Raw genomic sequence first — 24,817 nt, 5'->3', positions numbered from 1 at the left:
TGCTCTTCTTTCAATGCTGGCAGATATTCTGCACTTCCTGGACTCACTGCTACTGGAGAATAAGTATCTTACAGCAGTCTAGGATTAAAAGGATACCTCTAGAAATAATTTACTCTATAAGGACTTTCATTATTTCTATGTGAAATTGCTAGCAGCAGGTAAGAGATCCTGAAACCAGCTGTAGCTATTTGATTCATAACCTGTCAGAAAAGAAGGTTTCAGTGTCCACTCCTGATGAGCAACTTGGGGGAAAAGCAGAGCATGCAAAGAGCTGACCTACCTGGGCCCTCAGCACAATAGGTAGTTCTACATTTGAGTGATTTTCCTGAGAGCACCCCATGTGGAGTCTTCCACTTTACTGAAGGTTTGTGTTGTCCTGGTTTGATCCACTTCTCAATTCATTGGTGGAATATTTCTATTAACTTTCCCACAAGCTGATTCAGACTGCATAAAAGAGGGAAAAAAGAAAAGATTCAGATTTGAATTGATGGGTGGTGCATTTTATAAGCAACTTCATCAATGATTTGTTCCTAGAGATGTAAACAACCCTTTCTTTAAAAAATTAAGAACAACTGGATGCATTTCTGGTGTCCCTCTGACTACCAAGCATTCATTAGTAAACACTCAGGCAAATGGACCTCTTTATGCAGATGTGTCTGAGCCTGTATGTGGACCTATTCACATGTGGAGTTTGAGTTGGAGAAAATAAGGTGCTCTTAAAAGACTTCTTGAGGCAGGTATCTGCCTGAGGTTATGATTGTGTTTTTCATCCGGCAGGTTTTAAGTCTAGAGGTGGTTGTGATGGAAAAAGCATAAAACAAGGCCATGGTTTATCTGAGCTTCATGGTGAGGAGTGGGTAGACAGGCAAATTTAAGCAGAGCAGTGTGGTCTCCCAAAAGGGCTGTAGAACTGCCCCGAACAGAGAATGCTCCTGAACATTTTGATGGCACTAGCTGCCACTAGCTGCTTCCCCTTTAGTGTGATTTAGCAAATTATTTCCCTGTTGGATAAGATGGAAGTAAGCTTCCTTTGCTGTCTGCCTGATTGCCTGATGTCCAAATCTGCTTTGACTAGTCAGCAGAAAATTTGAGTGCCTTTGACCTCCACTGGCCTTTTTCCTGGCCTTCCTCTGCCCTTTGCTCTTTCTGGCAAAGTCCTGTTGCAGTTAGACCTCAGGATAGCAGCCTAAGTGCCAGCATCTTCCAGCTGTCATGTGAAACTGCAATTTGGTTCACATCAGTTCTGTTCTTTCTCTAAGCAGTATATACAGAATATAAAAGTTCATATCCTATCTTATGATTAGATTTGACATCCTTGAACAGATCAAGGAGAAAAATGAATTGTTATCCTGAAGAAAGTTGTGAAGAAAAATATCAGAGTGATAGCTTTTTGCTTTTAAGTTTTCCTGATCAGAGCTCAGAGGCTGAATTTTGGATCAAACAGCCATAGCGATTTTGCAATCAAATACTCCCAACTTGTGAAGATGCAAAGAGCAGCTCCTCCAGCTTGCTCTAATGAACCAGCAGCTCTTTGTTGATGCTAGCCAAGCAATTAGGCTCCCTGTTATGCAGTTGCATCTGAGCAATTTGGTTTATTTTACTCAAGGAGATCTCACCAATCCACAATTAAAGTTGCATTTTCATCTCTCACTTAGGGGTTGAGAAAACGCTTTTGAAGGTCTTTGTTCCTCTGGTGAGCTTGGGAGAGGAACAAAATCAAACAAGGTTTTTTTGTGGCAGGAGTTGGGTCGTGACTGAGACAGTTGGCTACTTCATTATAGCAAACACGTAGGTGGCCTTTCTCATGTTTTGAGATGCAAGAGAGGAGCTCTGACTTGACTGACGTCTTTGAGGGGAGTGGAGGCAATCCTTTGCAGAAGGAGGATCAGGTCAGCTGTGCCATATGCAGCACACACTGACAGTGAGCCCTTTCCTCTCAGCTGCTTTGAAGTTACAGTCTCTATCTTTTTGGCAGGATCAGATCCAAGTGGTGAGATGGCCCTGAGTTCGGGCAACTTATAATGTCTGTAATTCTTTGCACCTGTTTGATTGTGGTATTTATAGCTCATTTTTACCCGTGCTTTCTTTTCAGCGTAACAGTTACCAGCAGACTTCCTTGCTGGTACTGGATCCATTCAGAGGGAAAGACTGAATGTAATTTGGAGGATCATTAGGGTGAGATCAGCTCTTGAAACCTGAGTCGAGTTAATGATGAAACCTGAGTTTTGTTAATAATACATTGTAATTATTACTCCCAGCAAGGCAGATACCTCATATTTCTCATCTTTTTAGCTTGGGATCCTAGTTACTGTGATACTGCTTGGGTCTACAAGAGGACAATACCTGGTCTCCAGCACCAGATTTCCGCTTGAGCTTTCCCAGGTAGAGCAGTGTGTCTGCAGATGTTGATGTGTTACACAAGCTGGGGTGCAGAGGGGCCAAGAGGAGGATACATGATCAAGAGATGAAACAGCAGAACGTTAATAATAAAAGACACTTAATTGGATGTGCCGTTTTGCCCAGCAACAAGGACATATGTCAGTGCACAGAAGGCACCAGGCTCGTGGCAACCTGCTCCCACCTCCTACGGGTCTTCCTGAGGACAAAATTGCATTATGAGCCGAGCCACTTGCCTGCTGCAATTGGCAATAAAGCATTAATCCTAAGCCTTTGTAGACTGCATCTATGCTTGCACCTCCGAGATGCTGGGCCAGATTGGAGAGGTGACATAAGTCATGGTGTGCCTTATGTGTTGGTGAGTGGGAGGGGAGTGCACACTGGGGAAAATGACACCATGCAGGGGCGGGAGGGAGAAGGCTGTGGCAGGAAAAGCAACCTGCAGCAGGATGTAGGATGATGTGAGATAGTGCAGACTCTACTTAATGCTGTATTTCCTTACTGCCTCCCGTAGCTCCTTTTGCAGCCTCCCCTGCTGTCCTGTGCTGGTGCCTACTGCCTCCATTTGCCCATGGTGTGCTTTAACCTACTGTAGGCTTTCATTTTGTGGGAAATGCCATTGTGGAACTACTGCCCCTTCTGAAATGCAGGACACCACTATATCCAGTCTCCCACCCCACCTGTGCCATCTGTTTGTGAAGGTGTGAGTTAGGGACTTACTTTAGGGCAAGGTAAAATGGCCTTAAATTGCACCAGGTGAAGTTTCGTTTGGGTATTAGGAAAACTTTCTTCATAGCACTGGAACAGGCTGCTGGAATAGGGCAGTGGTGGAGTCATCATTCCTGGGAGTATTTAAAGTCTTGTGGATGTGGCACTTAGGGACATGGCTTAGTGGTGGACTTAACAGTGTTAAGTTAATGGTTGGGCTTAATGATATTAACAGTCTTTTCCAATCTAAATGATTCCATAATTCTACATTTGGGACAAGAAGGTTCCAGCACCCATAGTTTAAACACCAGCCAAAAGAGAAAGCCTATAGCAGGAACTTAGCAAAAGAGAAGATTTCTTTCCCTGATTTTGGAATTTCAGTCTATTCTACAGAATTTTAGAAAATACAATGTAATAGTAAATGTTATGTTTTCTTAATGCACTTTTCTGCGGTTTTCCTAGTTTAATCTTCTCCTTTGTATGTTTCTTTAAATAGATGTAATCTTAAAAAGACAGGTTATATGTTACTGTTGCTTAGACAGAATTTCTGTTCCAAATCTGAGTGGGGAGCTACGCTGAAGGCTGTGTACTTTTAACTTTATAACTTAAGATCCCCAAAGTGATTGAGAATATGTGGTCCTGTTTCCTATTAACTTTGTGGAAATATGCACCCAGAATATGGTCTTCAGTATTTAAGCCTACTAATAATTATTTTTACATCCATATTTCCTTCTATATAATAACATCTATTCTTCATTTCAGATGAAAATTAAATTGTCTGAAGAAGAGTATCATCAACTGATTTTTCTTACATCATCATGTTTATCTATTCTAGTGAAAAAATCAGTGATTATTAAATTTACTGCTAAGGCAAAGAATGAAAAGACAAAACTATGATGCTGCACAAAGAGTGCTCTTGCATCAGTGGGAATTAATCACAGCATATCAAGAAAAGAACACAGTCTCAATTTCCCACTGTAGTTAATGTTAAAAATTTAATCTTATTAACTTCAATTACATTTTGTTTAATGTTAAAATCAGAGGAAAATAAAAATTCTAATTTCAGAATAATCATTTGGATTGGATCTTGCATGTGAAGTTGGCAGTATGTTACAGTGGGCTTTTTTTTTTCTGTTGTAAATGAGAGAAAAAGTCTGGTAAAAACGTGTGTGTTTTTGTTTAGCCTAGTAGAAGTGATGGGCGGTATTTGGAGGCACACAGGAAGGCTGCATAATATTGAAACAAACCCCTCTTGTGCGCGTCAGCCAAACGAGTCATGATATCAAGTAGAAAAAGCAAAATTGTTGGAGAGACCATTTCTTTGCACAGCTCGCTCATGCAGAGTACTAGTCAGCGCTAGGAATTTGGCATGAGTGTTGCTCCAGTAGTGGTATTACAGTCACAGGCTTTAAATAGTTGCAGATGTTCTGAGGGGGATTGGGGGGACTGTCCCTGCCGTCCTTTACGGAAGCAGGGAGCGAAGCGCATGGCCTGCAGGAGCACGGAGTTTCCCTGGAAGGAGACTTGGCTGAGCACCTTTGAACACCTCAGCTGAGTGTAGCTGTGGCTCGTTCTGTTGCAGTCAAACCCACGGCAGGCTGGGGGCTCCAATCAGGAGGAGCAGTGGGATGGTTCCTGTGGCAGCCCAAGCAAGGCTGGCCGGCACCGGCAGTAGACCAAGCCCTCCTGTTCTCGGCCAATGGGCGACCCTTTGGCTGCACCTGAAATGGCAGCACCTCATGTCTCCCTTCCTGGCAGGTCCTTGGTGCCAGGGAGGGGCTGTGCCCCAGCCCAGGGCAGATGTGGCATGCAGGACCGGGCTGTGAGAGAGCCACTGTGTCCCACTGCTGCTGGCTGGGCACAGCCACGCTCCAGGGCGTGGGACCTGCCCCTGCCTTCACCTCCTGCTGCTCCTGAGTTTGCTGGTGCAGCTCTGGTTTTGCCTCTGAGTCTGTTCCCATAGTTTAATGGGTTGTCTATTGGGATGTTTTAATAGAAAGCTTCCGATTATTTGTTATGGGATGTCAGGATTCAAAAGCCACATGGAAGATTTGCCTGGTCTTCTCACCTTTACTCTTGTTATAATGTCAATGAAAAGGGGATGATTTTAAAATCTGACTTTTACCCCCTTTGTGTTCTCAAGTTTCTCAAGTTAGAAACAGGAAGCTGTTTTGCATAAAGGTAAAATTGTGTTTTTAACAAGGAAAGTTGGTGTTAGACAGACTAAATATACCCACACAGTCATACTCAGTGGGTAGTCCTGGCTATTTTTAGGCTTTATTTGTGCTTCTCTTTATTTGTTGGGGGGGTTTTTTTTAGTGACATCTCCACTGTACCTTCAGCTCGGAGAGAGGCACCACTTCCTGCACTGGTATGAAACTGGCAATTACAGCCAGCCTTGTCAGGTGTCATTTATCAGGTGTTGCAGAGGGCTGGTTTCAGCAAAGGAAGAACAAAGCTTAATAAAAAGAGAGAGAGGCAGAAGCATTCTCTTAATAATTTGCCCTTTGCAACAGCAGACCCTTATCAGATCACCCACGCTCATCTGGCTGCTGACGCTGTACTTGCTTCATTAGTACGAGCTATTTTTACACCTTTTGTGACTTTTGAGGAACCGAGTGGGCCTGCTGGCTTGTAGTGATTCACCATCTCCAGGCGAACAGGCTGTCCTCAAACCCTGATGGTGGGGGAGGAAGGGAAAAGGAGGGGGAAGAGTTCAATTGAATGAGCAAGTCGATTAAGTGGATTATTTATCTTAGGTGGTCTGAGTGATAAAACATTGCAATGTGGTCTAAAGGAAAATAGCCCTATATGTTTTTGGCTGGCAGTGCAACATTTTAGAGTTAGGAGCTGTCCCAAGGAGCATTCATTAATAATTAGTTCAAGTCTAGTTTAGCAAACATGCATGCCTGTATACATACTCTATGTGATCATTTCCCTGTCTATAAAGGGAATGCTGAGGGCTAGACATGGGGATGTTTGGGAGCTGAACTTGATCTTTAAAGGTCTCTTCCAACTCAAAACATAGGGATGCTTTCTTTTGTTTGTTGTGTGCAAATGTCATTGGTGTATCACAAGCACCTAAGGTACTTTTGGGCCAGACTGTTAGGTGATTTCTCTTCCACTTCTGATAATGGAAAGAAAAACTAAACTTGATGGAATGAGCCGGGCAGGATGCAGGAGAAGGAGAACCCTGTATGAAGTTGTCTGGGGTTTTTTAAGGCTGAGCTACAACTGCTTTCCCTTTTGATGGATCTTCAAGAGAGAATGTCCTCTTAGAGCCTCAAGCTATTGCCTGGTGTCTGAAATTAGGATTCTTTGCTGCCCTTACTTCAGCTTCTTATGGACAAGAGTAATTTGATGTTCAGTGGTTTCATATTGCAGGTTTCTTTGGAGTAGTTACAAAAGGTAGTGGTATGTGGGACATGTAGAAAAAACTTTGGGGTGCTGTGGTGATGCACCCTGATCTGACCTTGTCTGGTAAAAAGTCATCATGAAATCTGAACAGTGTCTTTCCTGAAAAATGGTTTGGGTTTTATTATGTTGTGCTTGTTGAAATCTGTAACGTAGCTGTCAGATTAGTCTGTGCCTTAAATAGCAACAGCTCTATAATAACAGAGGTTTTAAATGCAGTTTCAGGCGTTTTGGTAGACATTCATCTCTTCAGAAGTGTTTGCTTGTGAGAGTGATGGTAATGTTAATAAACACAGTTGATTTGTGTTTTATAGAAAGAAACTTAAGTGCAAAGAGTGAAATTTCATGTGTAACTACAAAATGCAGCAAAAAGCATATGCATATTTTGCTGAATTTTTAAGAGGTGTTCTGATGCAATTGAATGTTATACATACTGACTTTCAATGCTTCATACCATAAAAAAGAACAAAGCACTGTGAAATATGACCAGAATAATTTTAAAAAGAAGTTTTTTTATTATTCTTTTCCTCTGCTGGCCATCCTGAGGATTGTAAATAAAGCAGCATTCTTAAATATGCAGTCTAATTAATGTATCCTACATTACCTCTATAGTGGTCAGAATCTTTAGGCAATGCTCAGTGACTGGATTTGCTACACCAAAATGCCTGTATTGAGTCATTTGTCAAAATGAAACATTTTGGCTGCTGAGTAGGGCTGTTGTGACATGTATGCAATATTTAGGATTTGAGACTTAATAGCTGATCTCAGGTGAACTCTTACAAAGTATTCAGGATGGATTGAAATAAAACTGCTGTGAAGACCCATTCTACTTTGGGGGCAAAAAGTGGAAAAAAACCAGTAAGAACATACTGTTGATGTTTAGCATGTGTCTCTTTTTGTTTTGACATGTGATGACCACAGAGCTTAGTAAACAAAGACAGGTTTTAAAATAAGCTTGTATAATGATTGGTGTGAGTGAAAAACAAATGCAAGCTCAGGTACTATAAATGTCTTCATATGTAATTCTTGCCAGGGCGAGAGTTTCAGTCTGAGGCGGTGCATTTGCTCATTCAAAAAGGTGTTTGAAAGACACTGATATTTTCATGTGAAATTAAAGTGCTTTTTTTTGACATGGTGTGAAAGGAGGCATGACTGTTCACTAAATCTGCCGCGGTTGCATAATTAGGATTGTGTAACTTTTTAACTTAAAAAACCTCACTTTCCAGAAAATTCAGTTATATTTTCCCTCTGATGTTAAAATGCTAGGCTAAGGCCTGGTATTTGCCTAGTATTTCCTTTTGGCATGAGAAGAATAATTACTTTGTACCTAAAAATGTTGCAATATTTACTCAAATTTTGATTATTTTTTTTCCTGGGAAAACCTGGGGGAAAGCTGTATGATATCTTAACAGAGATTTACCAGTACAGCTGCATTCTCCCCTGTGGCTGCCCGTTTGCAGTCCTTGTGTGGAAATGATGAGGCATTTCAGCCTTTGCCTGTCTTTCAGTTGGGAAAATTCTTCTATCTGACAACTTTAACAGTTTGAACTCTCCAGTGAAAACGTTCTTACCCTTCCTACTGTAGATGATGTTTTATAAGTCTGTAAATGAGTACAAACCACATCTGCATGGGAATCTTGCTTTTTGCATACACTTTATCCTTACGAAGTGCTGCTAAATTCATAGTTTACTTAATCTGTCCTTTATTGGGTGTGAAATTTCCCTTTCCGATTAACGCGTTCCTTTGTGTTGAATTGAGAAAAAAATTCTTTAATCTCAGTAATTTTCACTAGTAAGTTTTGCAAGACTTTCATTGCAATCCCAGTGGCATCACATAGCATCATGGGTTAGTGTCCAAGCTTTTGCTTTGCAGAGGTTTTTAGCCCTTTTCGGGCAGGGCCAAAGCTCCATTTCCTTTCTACATGGTGGAAAGTAATTCTACAAATGGTGATTAGAAACTATTTGACACTTCTATGGTTTGGCACAGTCTTTATGTTTAACTGCCTGGGCTCAGAAGAAAGTAAGATAAAGTTGAGTTTCTGCTGACAGAAAGTAGTCCAAGAATTAAGAGCTCATTTGTATCTCAGCACTGTTTTGGATACTCCTGTACATTGTTAATGTGTATTTAGTAAATACTGTTGCTTGCTACTTAATTCACCCTTGAGAGACACTTATTGTTCTGCAGATAGCACCAATGGGATTAGGCAGCATATAAACCTTGTTTCAGCCATCAAAATGGTGTTTAAAGAGGACCTTGGTGGGCATTGGTTTCTGACTGTTCTCTGCATGGGAGCTGTTCTCACTCTCATAAATCACTGTGTACTACAGTTCAGAAGAAAATGGGGAGTGGGGGTGGGGTGATGGGCAGGGCAAAACAACTGTGGTATTTTTGTTGCCTTCTGAAATTTTAATAATCCTGGAAGTTCTGCCTGTCAGATCTGCTGTTGCTCTGCCATTACATTTTAAGGTCAACATGGGAAATAATTGGTATTTTATTAAACTGTTTTCATTTTTTAACTTGCTCCCCAAGGAAATAAGTACCAGTGTGAAATGATTAGCAGTTTATATCGTTCTCTTGTTTAGTTTCATATCTGAATAATCCCAATCCTTTGCTTTTCTATAGAGACAGATTCGGGATGTCCATGTCAGAAGGCAGTCAGACAGAACAGGTAGATTTTGTGTTGTCTGACATGCTCTGTCAGACTCTTGAGGTTCACAGCAAGATTAGGCAACCAGAAACAAAATATTTACCTGATCCATTAAAAGCAGTGGGATCAGAGGGATCAATTAACTGCAAATTGGTTGACAAGATTATTTGACTTGTTGGCTGTTTTGGCATCTCTTTGATAGCAAGGTTTTGTTCAGTTCAAGGAGAAGAATTGAGATTTGTTTTCAAATTCCTACCTATAAAGGAAGCATTTAAGACTAATTTGGCTCCTGCATAGTTTTTTCTCTTTTTTTCCCTTTTAATACTCATCCTGTGGAAATAACTGTTCAACTGGTCTTTGGCAACATTAAAGCTTTTTTAATACTTTTTTTTCCATCTGATAGTAATGTGTACATTGTGTATGATGCTGAAAGAGGAAATAGTGATATACTTTTAAGTGAGAAATCCTTGTCATTATAGTTAAAAGGTCAGTGTTAAAGCATTTCTACTCTAGACTTCCTATATGGCTTCTTAAAATACACTCAATTTGAAGTTAAGGGTTTTGGTCGGTGCTGTTTTTTCTACAGAGAGCAGCAGTTTAAAATTATATTTGAGATACTTACATAGCAAAAACTGAGTGTTTTGCTGCAGCTGTACTCAAAGCATTTATGATACAAACCAGCATCTCTTAATGAAAATCACCCATGTTTTCTTACTACTGTGTCATTGAGCATTTCTTGCAATATATGTTACAATTCTCTCTCTAGACATGTTAGAGGTGTTGGATTAGTTTATTTTCACCTTGTGGCAAATAACTTCAGGTATTTCATATGTAGAATGTAAAAGCCTAAACCTAAGTGGTCTGATTCTGTTTGTTTTTATGAAGAATAAATCTGGAATGATGTCCTTGGATTTGCAGCTCATTGCTTCAGATTTGTACCAGGTTAATGTAGAGCAGAATTTGGCTCTCCTTCTTGTTGGAATAATTTGTCTCCTTTCAGTCTCTCTGAGTCAAATCTTGTAATGGGAGGCTCTTGTTTTGTAACTGATTTTTTGCTTAAGTGTGTGCCTGACCTCTGACTCAGTAGGGTCACTTTCAGAGTCTAGGTCTTCATCACAGCAAGTATACATAGACATTTATATGAAATGTCTGAACAGGTCTAAGATCCTACAGTTCAGGTTATCAGGCGTTAGGATACAACAGATTTGATTACTTGATTGTTTTCTTAGTTGCTGTTGATTGTCTTCTTAGTTGTGCTTTTAAAGTATGTTCTTCAACATACTCTCATAATGGTCTCAGGTAATATTTTGAATTATATGAAATAACTAGGATTAAGGTGAATTTGGTAAAAGCATAAAATTAATTAAATACTCAATTCCACTACAGTTGTCTAAAATGTGTTAGATGCCAATTCTCAGTGGCTCAGATTCTGGAACAGTTCTCAAAGTATAAGCCAGGTACGGCTCAAGCACTGAAATAATAATTGCACAAGCCAAAAGGCCAGGTTTTGCACCACTTCTAGTTTTACATGCACAGAATCTGTCCCTAGCAACTACCCGGGACACAAATGTGCCCAAAAGCCTGAAGTTGTTGTTTGGGCACAGTGAGGTTGCAGTCTGCCCTTGATGTATCTGTAACTGGATCCTCTCAGTGAGTGCCCTCAGTTCCTGGCTTCTTGGGGAATCCGTGTGAGCACAGTATAACAATGGAGAACAGATTCTGCCCTGGAGCTTGACCTCAAGTAAACTCAGTACAGTTTGTTAGATCATTGTGTACTTGCTGAGCAGTGTTTGGGTTTGTATTGGATGGTACTTTTAGGTGACATTTTAAAAAGTATATTGTAATAATTAGTTCAGCCGCCCAAATTAAAAAAAAAAAAAGCCACCAAAAACCCACCCCAAAAAACCCACCCAAAACCCCCTGAAAATCCAACCAAATAAGTATTAATCTAAATATTTCAGGGATTTTCCAAAACTGGTTCTCTGGCTGATTTTGGAGAGTGACAATACATTCAATAAAACACTGAAATCCAGAGGGCAGGCAGAACATCTGGGGTGGAATTAAATTAACAAATTAGAGTAGTATCTTGAAATCTAAAGAGGTAACAACAGCAGTTATAACATAGAAAGTGGTAGATTAAAATAAATACATCTAACCTCTTTTAAAAGAGCTTCATTGTTTGATTCACACATGCAAAATGATGTCTTAAAATTCCTGCCAAACTGGAGCAAAAGCACAAGCATGCTCCCATTCCCCAGTAATTCAGACCTTGCCAAGTGTCAGTTGGTCATCTTTTTTTTAATTTGTGTAAAATGCCAAAACTCTACACCCCAAGGACTGCATTATTTTTGTTATGTTGCTACATAACATCTTCAGCCCATGAATGAATATATAACCTTGGAAAGAAGGAGGAACAAATGCTTATCTATCTTCATACCAATTAAATCCTTCAGTTCAGAGGTGCACACTGGATGCTAGTTGAGAGGTCTTCTTCAGGCTTAGCCCACCTATTACTTTGCCTATGCAGGACAAACTATAAATCCATGTTTTACTAGGGATCTCAGTCTTTTTTAGTTTTTCACTGGGATATCAACACCAAGCAGTTTTTTGGGGAATCTCATTAGTAGGACAGAGGGAAACATGTAGGACAGCAAGGTGAAAGTATGCTGCCTTTCTTCCTGAAAGACCAAGGCAATTTTCTTCTCAGTTGCAGGTGGGGAAGAGTTCAGAGGTGGCCTCTCTAGTAAGGCTGCTGGGCTTATCCCAGACATAAACTAGACTTGCCTAATAAGGGTCTTGGCAGAGGTCTGTGCATGAGTGTAAGGATTTCATAGGAGCCACTGCAGATTGTCTGTGCTAACGCTTGCCCTATAGAATACAAATTCTTCAGGGGCCAGTTACTGTGGTTTTAGGCCAGCTTCGTGCTGGCAGAGCTGGACAGAAAAGATTTAAAAAAAGGCTGGATCTGACCCTTAGTCCTTATGCTAGAGTCAATATTTATTCTGTATGGTGCACTCAGGATTTAGCCTGGAAGACATAAGCTTCCAATTTGTTCACTTGTAAGAACTGTAATATGAGCTACAAATTGAGAAGCAGTAAAAGTAATATTTTGCCAAATTTTATTTTAAAGCTGTTGAATGTAACCGTTTTAATGGTCTGAAGAAAAAAAAAGAGAAAAAAAAAGAAAAGGAGGAATAATCTTGGAGCTCTGCAGTCAATCAGATATACATCCCCTGCATACAGCTCACAAAGGCACTCTCATTAAAAAAGGAGCAAAAGGATAATGTTCCTTTCTAGAAAGTTTTCAAAGTCTTGATTTAGTAGGTGCATCTGACATAAATACAGCTCCTGGTTTCCAAGTAATCTTCTCATGTTCAAAGTTTGCATAGAAGTGAAATGTCCTGTTTTGAAGCAGGCAGATAGCACAGCTAATGTGACTAGGGGAGCTGGCTCTTGGGCCCCATTCCTGCCAGGAAACCTGGCTTGGCCACCAGCCAGGAAGGACTTTGCAGCTCCTGTCAAACAATGTGCTCCATGCAACTCCCATACGGCTTCTGATCCGGGTAGGTGGGCTGCTCTTACTCACTCCAGCAGAGCTGAGCCATGCCAAAGGTATTAAAAAAAATTGTGCCCTTTTATCATCCTTAGTTCCTTGAATAGGCAGTACTTGAAATATAATGAGTTTCTGCCTATCCAATAGTATGTATTTGATGAAAAGCAATATTTAAATTGTATTTACAATTTTTTCTAAAGGAGAAACATTGATCACTTGGAAAAATTGAAGTATTTTGTTGGTTTAAGCTACACTGTGGATGCAGCCAGATGAGACAGAGTTTTGACTGGATAAAACAGACACAATGCCAACTAGCTTTGCAGTGTCTTCTATTTCTCCAGTTAGGCCATTAGGGAGGAGTCTCCAGTCTCCCGTTAGGGAGGAGAAAAAGAACAAGAAAAGTAATATGAAAGCCATCTTTGACACAGGATGGATGGCAGCTCAAACCAAACCAGAAATTACTATGTTCATTCTGGAAAGGGATTTATTTTTCCCAGGAGAGTGGCTCTTGCCGCACTTAAGCCATCAATAATCCCTGTAATTAGTCTCTACCTGTTTCATAGTGGAGGTTTGAAAAATTGTATAGAATGTTCTGAAGGTGCAGGACTGAAGAAGGGCTTTCACTCTGTAACAGAGTTCTCAGTCCAGAACAGAAAACTTTTGCATTTATTTAGCATCATCTTTTGCTGAAATAAAGCCGTTGGGCAGATTTCTTCTGTAAAGGTGCTCTCAGTAAAAGGAATATGGAAAGAAAAGATACTCCCATCTTCTAGAAATTTCTCCTTCACCATTTGCAAAATTGCCTAATAAGGAGAAGAGTATTTTTTTTGAAGATGGAAAATACCTTTTTGCTCTCTCAGCAAGGACCATTCACTCCTGTCCCTGTTTCTGCTTTCTCAAGCCACATGTTTTCCTTTACATCTGTGCTTATATATTGGCATCATTAGCCACCTGGGATTCAGTGTAGCTCAGCTGCTGGAACTGCTGGGCCACTTACCTGCCATTTCCTCATGAGCCCCTGCTGAGCTGCTCTGCAGTAACCACTTTGGTATAATGTAACTCGTGCACAAGGATTTCTTTTTCCATTTGGACTGACACTTTTTTTTTGAGGAAGTGGATAAGGAAATTTAAAAAAAAATATATATACTTGGATTGTATTTTTCTTTTTTAATTTAAAGAATAAGACAACAGACTTATTTAAAGAAGCCATTAGCACATCAAGGCTAAATGACATTATGATCTAAAACATTCTGGTTTGCATTTGATAACTTGCTGTTATTTTGTACTTCAGGGGGTTTCTCTATAGTTAAAAAAATAGTTGACTGCACCAACATTCCATCAGTTATTGCTGGCCTAACTATTGATATATTATTTGTACTACTAATGATTAATTCATAACAGGTGGCATAGTAGATTCTATTTGTGTGAAGTTATTGGGCTTTGCTAATGTCTATTTGTTCTTGGAAAGTGATATTAATTACAAAGAACTAAAAATATATTTCAATTTTTTATTGATTTTTTTCCTTTATAGTTGTTAGTTTTTGATAATTTTTTGGTGTCATTCAATGGAAAATAAACATGAGTACTCTAGCTTCTTTGTGGTAGTTGCTAATTGAGGATCATTACAATAGTCTGTATCCCCTATTCTGAAGCTAATGTTCCAGCTGTTTCTAGAGATCTGTTCTTTAGCAATGCTCTGACTTTTGGCATAAATAAAAACAATAAAGAAACACTGTCATTGTTGCTTTTGTTGTCACAATTGAACATATATCCTTTTTAATGAAACAAAAGCAGAAATCTTTTTGAAGAAAGATTTGTTGAAAACTGAAAGGGAGAGTCGTCCTTTTGCGGTAGAAATGGTCTTAAGGCAATGAGATGATGCTCAGGCTCCCTCTTCTCTGAGTTGGTCTTTTCAACAATACAGAGTAGCCTGCAGTGTGGTGGCAGTCAGAGAGGTGGCAAATCATGGCAGTCACAGAACTCTTTTAACCATGTATTCTGTAATTTTCTTCTGTAAGTTTCTTCTCTGAGAAAGCAGCCATATATTCTGCAGTACTATCACACGGGTGTTAATTTGGACACCTACTCCTGTTTTACTACATTTTCTTGTCCCTGAGTGGTGACATCCTGACCAGGAGTTTGTGCTGGTCCCTGAAACATTTAATGAGAGGCCTGGAGTCTAAAAGTATTAGCTGGAGAGAGGCATTGAAAGGGGATTTGCCAAGGGGATTCAGGGATAATCCAGGCTTAACAAAGGCATAGGAATGAAGAGGTACGTTGGCAGCTCTCTTTTCACTGATTCAGGAAGGTGAGACTTTATTAGTTTAGACTTGCTGTTATTCATCTACACATTAGAAACCTAAGTCCTTTAAAACTATTCATGCTTAGAGTCTTCAAAAGTAATTACTCAGACCTCTCAGACACAACATAAAATTTTCTAGTGGATGGGTAAATGAAATTTTCAGACTTCTACTGTAAAGAATAGAAGATTTTTATCATCATCTATACCTAATATCAAAAATTTCTTATAATTGTATTTTTTTCCCCACAGGGAATTTGAAGATAGTTATGCCTATTAGATGTTTAGAAGATGCAGGTAATTACTTTATACTGAAATAAAAATCTGAAGTGCCTATTACCTGTGTGTTTTCCTGCACTTTGCTATTGTTTCTTTAAGCCAAATTCATTCTGTCCACTGTAGGAATGAAAAGTATTCCAGTATCAGTAATACTGATTTTTTTACTCTTTTCCTTGCTATAGTTAGATCATGGCTGTCTGTATAATACTCACTATTTTATCCAGAAAATGTTTTGCGTTTGGATAACATGGAAACAGGGAGGAAAATTTTACTTCAAATTCAAATGCCATATATTTCTATGAAAATCATACCTCTGAGCTTTTGGCCTTTTTACTGGAACTGTGGAAACCTTTTTGTGTTTAAGCATTAAAAATGGATGTATACCTGCATGGAATTGTTTCAACAGTGAAATCTAAAATGCTGAAGTCACATAAACAAAAATCTCTAATACATCCTTTACATCTGGCAAGACATTAGCACTAGAATTTAACATAGTGATTTGAGGATGGAGTTGGGTAAAGGTACCAGTAGTGCTGGGTTTGAAATGCTTCTTTGATGTCTCTTGTTTGACTGTTTAAAAGTAGTTTAGAATGGCGAACAACACCTTCTTTTAAAACCAGTTAGATGATCTAAGGTAAGAAGTACCTCACTTCAGCAATTTTTTAGCAATATTCAGTACATACCCCAAGCTGACTAGTTAGAAACAAGCATCTCCATAGTGGAGGGCCTTGTGCATGGACAGCCTCTGTGTCAGAAGCACCTGTCATGATATGGAAAGATTTCTTCTCTGATCAACTAACTTTGACTTGAGAGGAAGGCCAGGTGACTAAAGTGCATGTCTGAAACCTAAGTGAGTAATACTGGATAAGGTAATTCCCACTCACAGTGTTAGGCTTCTATTTTCAGCAGTGATTTGCTGAAAGAGCTTTGAAAGTATGTGGTGGACTTTTTGAGATGAAGCCTTTAAACTGTCCCCTGAAAGCCTTCCAAAATTACCGTTTAATTTGGGAAGTGTAGGTCTTTATTTTCCAATCCTAGAGCTGCTATTGAGTAGTGATTATGCTTGTGTGCAGTCTCTGGAGCCAGTCTTTGCTCTGTCTGCTCACAAAAGGGAGTTTAGTGAAATGTAGTTACTTTTGCGGAAGTCCCTCAGTAATTTCCATGTAAGGCTAAATAGAAGTGCAACTGACTGCACCGATGTTGTTTAGTATGGCTGTACTAACTGGTGTGTGCGGGTTTGTTTTCTTTTTTATTTTATATTTCTGTACAGATGGCTGTGTCACCATGGGAGAGATGAAGACAACTTTGCTCTAGGAGATCACAATCTCTGGATCATTCTGCATCTCAGTATTTAATAACAATGGAACATGTCCAAATGCTATAATAAGTCTTTGCAAATGTACAATAAACTGTTTAGGAAAGTTCATGCCATGAACAGAACTGTGTAATACTCTCATTAGTGTACAGACACAAATCTAATGCCTATAGACTACTGCGTGGAAAGTTCCAAAGAGAAAGAAAAGTCTGTGAACTTGCAACAGCCCTGGAAAAATGGGAGCAACAAGACTTTGAAAAGCACAGCTTTGGGCACACTCCATGTGTCTGCACAGCTTTCAAGTGAACTAGCACTTAAGACCTTGTATAACAAAATGGACTCTGGGGACACAGCTATAGGGCAAAAAGCTACCTCAAGGTCTGGAGAAACTGCTAAAGTACCAAGTAGATGGAGGCAAGAACATTCAGCTGTTATTAAGATGAGCACTTTCGGCAGTCAAGAAGTACAGCGGCAACCACAAATAGATCACGAGCAAGTAGGAAACACGGCATCAGCACAACTTTTTAGTTCTGGGAAACTGGTATCATCAAATGAAGCTGCACAGCAAGTCACAGAGAAGCAATATCCACAGCATCGTCCAAGCCCTTACTCATGTCAACATTCACTTTCCTTTCCACAGCACTCATTGCCACAAGGCTTCTTGCACAACATAAAGCCACATCAGAGCTTGGAAGGCCCTCCATGGCAGTTTCCTAGCCACTTGCAATCAGTTGCCTCAGAGGACTTGTTTCCTTTTCATATGCATAGCCATAGTGGAGGTTTCTCCAGGAAGAAGATTTCAAGTTTGAACCCTGCATACAGCCAATATTCACAGAAATCTTTAGAACAATCAGAAGATGCTCACAAAAAAGAGCACAAACCCAAAAAGCCTGGCAAGTACATTTGTCCTTACTGTAATCGGGCCTGTGCCAAACCTAGTGTACTTAAAAAGCATATTAGGTCTCATACTGGTGAGCGACCGTACCCTTGTGTCCCTTGTGGTTTCTCCTTCAAGACAAAAAGCAACCTTTACAAACACAGGAAGTCACATGCCCATGCAATCAAGGCAGGATTGGTACCTTTCACAGAGTCAGCAGTCTCTAAATTGGACCTCGATGCCAGTTACATCGATGTGGAAGCTGAAATTCATTCAGATGGAGAGCAGAGCACAGACACGGATGAGGAGACCTCGCTCCTGGTGGAAGGGTCTGACAAACTGAGCCCCGTCTCACAGCTCCCACTGGACATTGCTAGCAGGAGTGGCTTTCACTCCTCCATGGAGGAGTCCTTGGTGGGGCCGATGAAAGTCCCTATTTTGATTATCCCTAAAAGTGGGATTCAGTTACCCAGTGAGAGTTCACCATATATTAGCTCTGATATGTTGCAAACCCCATCCTTAAGTACCAAGTCTGATGACTCTCATACAGTTAAACAGCGACTTGCACTAAGACTGTCAGAGAAAAAAGGACAAGATTCTGAGCAGTCATTAAACCTCCTGAGCCCACACAGTAAGGGAAGCACTGACTCTGGCTATTTTTCCCGCTCAGAAAGTGCTGAGCAGCAAATTAGCCCACCAAATACTAATGCAAAGTCTTACGAAGAAATAATTTTTGGGAAGTTCTATAGGATTAATCAAAGAACAGCACTAACTGTAGCCACAACAAATCAGGAACACAGTTTAATGGGTAGAAAGGGCAAAACAGACCCATCACCTCTTTTAAATAACAGATTAGATATCAAGATGCTTGAGGAACATATTTCTCACCTGACTCCAAATAAAGAGGAGCTCATTGACTCCAATAATTTGAGCACTATTAAATCTACACAAGTTTATCCAGGCAGCAATACAGAATGTAGACAATCCCAGACCACATCATCCATCAAAAGTGAATCCAACTTGTACCAAGTCAGTCAGCAGGGTGATGTGCCTGTCCTCCTAGAGCCCCCAGTAGATTCTTCTCCTCTTATTAGAAGTAACTCCATGCCAACCTCTTCTGCAAACAGCCTAAGTATTCCCCCATCTCTGAGAGGAAGCCATTCATTTGATGAGAAGATGACTGGCTCTGATGATGTATTTTATCCCGGGACAGTGGGAATATCCCACCAAAGAATGTTGAGAAGGCAGGCTGCCTTTGAACTGCCATCTGTACAGGAGGGACACTCGGATTCGGATTATCATGGAAGACAAGGGAAAAATATTATTATTGCTTCGAGCAGACAGACAGCAGGTGACAAAGGACCATCCTTAAAAGAGAAGAAAGGAGACAAGACCTTTTATGACTATGATGCCAGTGGAAAGCACTACAGAAAGTGGGAAGAATTTGAAGCTCAGAAGCAGAACTACAGGGACTCACCGTCCTTAAGTGGGATGAACAAAGGGGGAGAATTTTTTATTGATGCACTTGGACAATCTCAGTCAGTGCCATCCATGCTTGGAACAACTTTTGAAAACAGAAAGCGCAGGAAGGAGGAGAGTGTTGGAGATGAGGAAGACAGTCCTATGATTTGCAGCAGTACAACTGGCACCCCTGGGGGAATTCAACCTTTGGACTTCGATCCCAAATCCCAAATTCAGGAAGTGCCAAGAAGTGGATTTGCCCTTCAAGGCCTGGAAAACGCTCCCCATTGCCATGCGGAACGTTTTGAAATGTGCAGGCCTTACTTGCAGTCTGGAAGTCCAGCAGCTTCTTTGGAAGACTCATCCCTTACTGCAGAGCAAGAGAAGACTGCGGAATCACTGGTTAGAAAGCCCCCCGGAAATGTCATCTCTGTCATTCAGCACACAAATTCATTGAGTCGGCCAAACTCATTCGAAAGGTCTGAATCTACAGAACATATTGCATGCCAGCAGGAAAAGATGTATTCACCATCTGAAACATGCGAGAGTGAGATTTGTGAGTCCCCGATGAGCCCAGACCGAGCTCCACAAATGGAAAATGCTGACAGCAGTAAGCCATCCCCGTCCCAGCAGCCTCAGCCCTGTCATATCCAGCCCAGGCTGGTTCGCCAGCATAACATACAGGTACCTGAAATTCGTGTCACGGAGGAGCCAGATAAGCCTGAAAAAGATAAAGAAGTGCAGAGTAAAGAGCAGGAGAGACCCGCTGAAGAATTCCAGTGGCCCCAGAGAAGTGAAACCCTTTCTCAACTTCCAGCTGAAAAGCTACCACCCAAAAAGAAGCGTTTAAGACTGGCTGACATGGAGCACTCTTCTGGGGAATCCAGCTTTGAGTCGACAGGTACAAGTCTCTCTCGCAGCCCTAGCCAAGAAAGTAATTTGTCCCACAGTTCAAGTTTTTCAATGTCCTTTGAAAGAGAAGAGAATATGAAGTTCATCACACCTTCCAAACAAGATGAATTTGGGAAACAGTCCGAGTTTTTAACAGTTCCAGCAGGTGCTTACTCACTTTCCGTCCCTGGGCATCACCATCAGAGGGAAATGAGACGCTGCTCATCTGAACAGATGCCCTGTCCTCATGCTGCTGAAATCCCAGAGATCCGAAGTAAATCCTTTGATTATGGGAACCTGTCTCATGCCTCTTCAGCTGGAACACCCACTGTGGCATTGTCTCCATCCCGAGAAAGGAAGAAATGCTTCTTGGTTCGCCAGGCTTCCTTCAGTGGTTTTCCAGAGATTTCTCAGACTGATCAGAGCACAGAACAAAGTATAAAGCAGGAGCAGATGGAACATTCACAGGTTGGTCTTCGCTCTTCCCAGCTTGTCTGGCATCACTCCCCTTCCTCTGTACTCCAGCCCATTCAGGTGGATGACTCTGGAAAACAGTCTATTGGCTCTTGTGCTCAGCTTAGTAATAGCTCATCCCACCTTGCCCAGCAACAGGCTCTTGTTGCAGACAGCCCAGAAATGTTAAGGACTCCCTTAATCCAACAAGCACCTTATATTCCTAACAAACATCCATCAGAGCAGCAGCAGCTATTTGCACATCAGGAAAAAGTCCCATTTCCCCCTATTCATAGCACCTTGTTTCAGTTCCCCTATCCAGCTGTCTGCATGGTTCACTTACCACCATCTCAGCAGCCTATCTTGTGGCAGTCCTGCGCAGAACCTCTGCACTTCCAGCATCCGTTTGTACAACAGCTGCAGAAATCTTATGTCAAACAGGCTTTCCAAATAGATGTACCTCCAAGTTATCATCTGGAACATGCACCTGAGCTTATTGCAAAGAAAGCAGCTGATTATGTGCACGCTAAAGAGCAAGCATACCAGCATTACTCAGGAACATCTGGGTCGTATTCAAAAAATACTCTTGCTAAGTACCAGTCAGACCATAGCATTAAACCAAGAGATACCTCCTCTGAGCAGCATCTTGAAACAGATTTTGACTCCCCAAGTGATGGATCTGTACAGTCTTTGCCAGGAACAGTTGTTCCTGTCAGGATACAAACCCACGTGCCATCTTATGGTAGTGTCATGTACACAAGCATTTCGCAGATCCTTGCACAGAGCAACAGTCCTGCAATTGTAATATGTAAAGTTGATGAGACAGTTTCTCAAAGAACATTGGCAACTAATGCAACCATGCAAGGAATTGGATTTAACATAGCTCAGATGTTGGGCCATCATGGAGGACTAGAAAAATATCCCTTGTGGAAAGTGCCGCAGACACTTCCGCTTGGACTGGAGGCACCAATTCCCTTGTGTTTGCCTTCCACTTCTGACATGGCTTCTACCTTGGGAGGAAGCAAACGAATGCTTTCCCCTGCCAGCAGCTTGGACCTCTTCATGGAGACCAAGCAGCAGAAACGAGTCAAAGAAGAAAAAATGTATGGGCAGATAGTTGAGGAACTAAGTGCAGTTGAGTTGACTAACTCAGATATAAAGAAAGATTATCCAAGAATGCAAAAGCCTCAACTAGTAAGGCAGAGCTGTGCTACTGAGCCAAAAGAAAGTCTGCCATCCATGTCATCCTCTTCATCACTGTCATCCTCAACATCTCAAGATTTCCCACCTGTCAGCATGGCGGGAGCTGATGCATTCCCACTGAGCAGAGAGAAACTTTCCAGTTTTGATTCTGCATCCCCGGGACAGAAGTCCAGTGGCCCATCTGAAGGAAGAGACTCACCAGAAGAGTTGGATGTGGATGAAACAGCCTCAGATATGAGCATGAGTCCACAGAGGTCTTCATTGCCACCAGGAGAAATTCAGGCAGAAGACCAACTGAAACATCAAAAATTACCTCTTGGGATGTTAGTCCAGATGTCATCTAATACTGTGGGGAAAGTCACAGCCTCAACCATTCTCCTGACAGACGTAGCAGATTTTCAGCAGATCCTTCAGTTCCCAAGTCTGCGTACTACAACTACTGTGAGCTGGTGTTTCTTAAACTATACAAAACCCAATTACACTCAGCAACCAACCCTCAAAGCTTCTGTTTATGCCTCATGGTGTATAAGTTCATGTAACCCAAACCCATCTGGGCTAAGTACAAAGACCACTTTAGCACTTTTAAGGTCCAAGCAAAAAAACACCACGGAAATCTACACCCTGGCTGCTATGCATAGACCTGGAGCTGGTAAACTGACATCATCAAGTGCATGGAAGCAGTTTGCTCAGGTAAATAAGAAATTTTAATAAAATTAAATTCATATATGTTTATGTGAGAAATTTCTAGTAAACTATAAAATGTGAGTTAATTTTTTTTTAAATTTCCCTATTGGGAAATCAGCCAGTGACATCTTTCCAAGACAACTTTGGAGCCTCAGTTTATCCTTCTGCAAGCTCTGCTACTGCTACTGTCTCTGTCTCTGTTTCTATTTTCAAAATCAGATGTAAAAAGTGAGGCTTTTAAAGCCTTCCATTTATGTGTGCCAGAGCCTGACACATTATCTCCTTTTATTTTGCCCTTTGTTTTTCCTGATAAACCGTGTGTCAGACACAAACATCCACATGCATTTGTAAGAAAAGATTAAGATAAAATTGACTAAGTATCTTCAGATCCATTTAATGTCTTTTACATATTGACTCTTCCTCGCGGATTAAGCGTTTGCTAATAGTGCCAGGGAAAATTCTGTAATGGCAATAAATTACCTTCTGAGCCTTTTTCATATCTATTTTCCATTATTTTTTTTTCTTGAGGAAAGATACAGTATTGCATTTTCTGTCAAGACTTGTAAAAATTTGTCCGTGTTGCCTCCTCTTTTATTCTCTGTCGAATTAAATGGGACAGATTAATTCATCATATAGAGTTGGACCAGAATGAGAGTTTGGCTTTGACCTGGTATGTTAAAAGTATTTGAAATGAAGTGTGCGTTTATTGTATGCTCCAGAAGTAACACCCTTGCTTGACTTTGTTCTACAGATGAAACATGAGCCATTCTTCTTGTTTGGCAGCAAGCTTGAAAAGAAAGTAGTGGGGAATATTATAAAAGAAAGAGTAAAAGGAGACATTCATGGAGATAAAGACATTACATCCAAACAAACTGAGCCGATACGAATTAAAATCTTTGAAGGAGGGTAAGAAAATATAACTGGAAATTTAAAGCTCAGCCTGTCATTTTAAAGACATTTGAAAATGAATATGAATGAATTAGAATGTGAACAGTCGTCTGTATTCTTGCCATGTCCTGTAGCTCCCAAGTCTCTTCTTTTTTGTGTATTTGTCAGTCTTAAAATGCACCACAGGGTACTTGTATGCTCACTTTGCTACTTTACTATTAAGACAATTGTTTTCCATCTGTGTGAGAGCACTCACTTGAAATTGTTACTTTAATTTCTTAAGTCATAAGGAAGTGGATGAACGGTTAACATTTTGATATTTTCTGTGCCATTTCTTTGTATTTAATGACTTCCATGAGGATGTGTTTCCATTTTTAGGCACTGTGTACTTCCACTCAGTTGAACAGGTTGACAAGGTGTTCTTAGTATTATTCTTGCAGTATTGTATTATTTACTGAGGTTGGCTTTTGGAGATAAAATGTAAAATGCCAATGAAATCTATGGTATCTAAGGCTAATCCATAGATCTCTCATGTATGGTTGATAAAATACTGTTTCATTTTACTATGGAAATCTATCACTCAAGTGATAATAGAAACAAATAAGAAAGAGGAGAAAGCCAATTAACATTGTTTTGAGGCTTAAGAAACTTGTTAAGAAAGGAAAATTAAATAGACGCTTGTTTGTCTCTGCAGTATTCTCTAAAATGGAAGATATTGTTGAGTTTCTTTTACAGAATTCTGACACAATGCAGTTAGATTGATAGTTTTTAGTTGTGCATAGTCACGTGGCTAAACAAGATGTTATTTTTAGTCTTACCAAACTCAGATGGTCCTACAGCACTGTTTTATTGCGGTAACTAAATAGGTCAGGAGGGAGATGTGAGAAATTCATACATCCATTTCCTTCTCCTGTCAGTTTGTACCCTTTAAAATCTCAATTGTCCTTCATTGATGTTGTGTTTTTTTCTATGATTGAATAATCTCCATGAAATTACCATTGCCATTTCTCTGTAGTCTGCAACACTGAAGGAGTATAGCCTACATCTTGCCTGAAAGACTGAAAAAGTTCTTTTGGAGGTTTTTGTAGGTGTGCTGGCCCAGACACCCTTATCCTAACCGTTCTCTGTAGTTGTACCTTGTCCTAGTACCTAAGCCAGTAGACTGGCTTTACAAGAGTGACCCAAATTCAGTGGTAAGCCTAAGTTTACAAGAAATGTAAAGAGCTGGTGCTTCAACTCACTCCCACTTGGAAGTATAAAATTGCTTCCCACTTTGTACCATTTCTGAATTTGGATGACCCAGCTGAAGATAGACTGCCTTGATGTAAGCTACATGATGAGAGGTCAGAAGAGTAAAAGTGTGTTAAGAAAAGCAACTTAAAGGAGGATTCAGATGAGTGTGAGCTGCAGCAGATCACTCTATAAAAAACTTCTACTATCTTATACTTACGTCAATAAATTTTATGTGTTAATTGCACTACCTTAAGTTTCCCTGTACATCAATAAGGTTTATGAAACTATTTTAGTAAAATCATGTAATTCACACTTCACTTAGAAATGTCTCCTAGTACTACTTGGCTATGTTTAGATACCCTTTGAGTAAAACAAAACATATGAAACCTTGATGTGCACATCAATTTCTGGAGTGGGGAGAACAAATAGTCTGTGCAATAGACTGGGACTTCCTCAATAGAAACATATAAACTGCAAACCTGCAGCAAATGAGGTGATGCAGTGATGCACTCTT

The 24,817-nt window shown here is 40.4% G+C and overlaps 1 protein-coding gene across 1 annotated transcript in view; it reads left to right on the top strand.

Moving 5' to 3' along the window:
- Nucleotides 1–24,817, top strand: part of HIVEP2 (HIVEP zinc finger 2) — a 103,989-nt gene that overhangs the window by 63,239 nt on the left and 15,933 nt on the right. Inside the window, exons 3-5 of the mRNA XM_031056255.1 lie at nucleotides 15,272–15,316; nucleotides 16,569–22,188; nucleotides 22,934–23,088. Of these exons, the coding sequence (XP_030912115.1) occupies nucleotides 16,777–22,188; nucleotides 22,934–23,088 (5,567 nt within the window). The 5' untranslated portion in view covers nucleotides 15,272–15,316; nucleotides 16,569–16,776. The remainder of the gene's footprint in view (nucleotides 1–15,271; nucleotides 15,317–16,568; nucleotides 22,189–22,933; nucleotides 23,089–24,817) is intronic.

This window comes from Geospiza fortis, unplaced genomic scaffold (assembly GCF_000277835.1).
Source record: "Geospiza fortis unplaced genomic scaffold, GeoFor_1.0 scaffold162, whole genome shotgun sequence".
Lineage (NCBI taxonomy): Eukaryota > Metazoa > Chordata > Aves > Passeriformes > Thraupidae > Geospiza > Geospiza fortis.
Note: the sequence above shows the minus strand (reverse complement) of the source record. Positions and strands in the feature narration are given on the sequence as shown.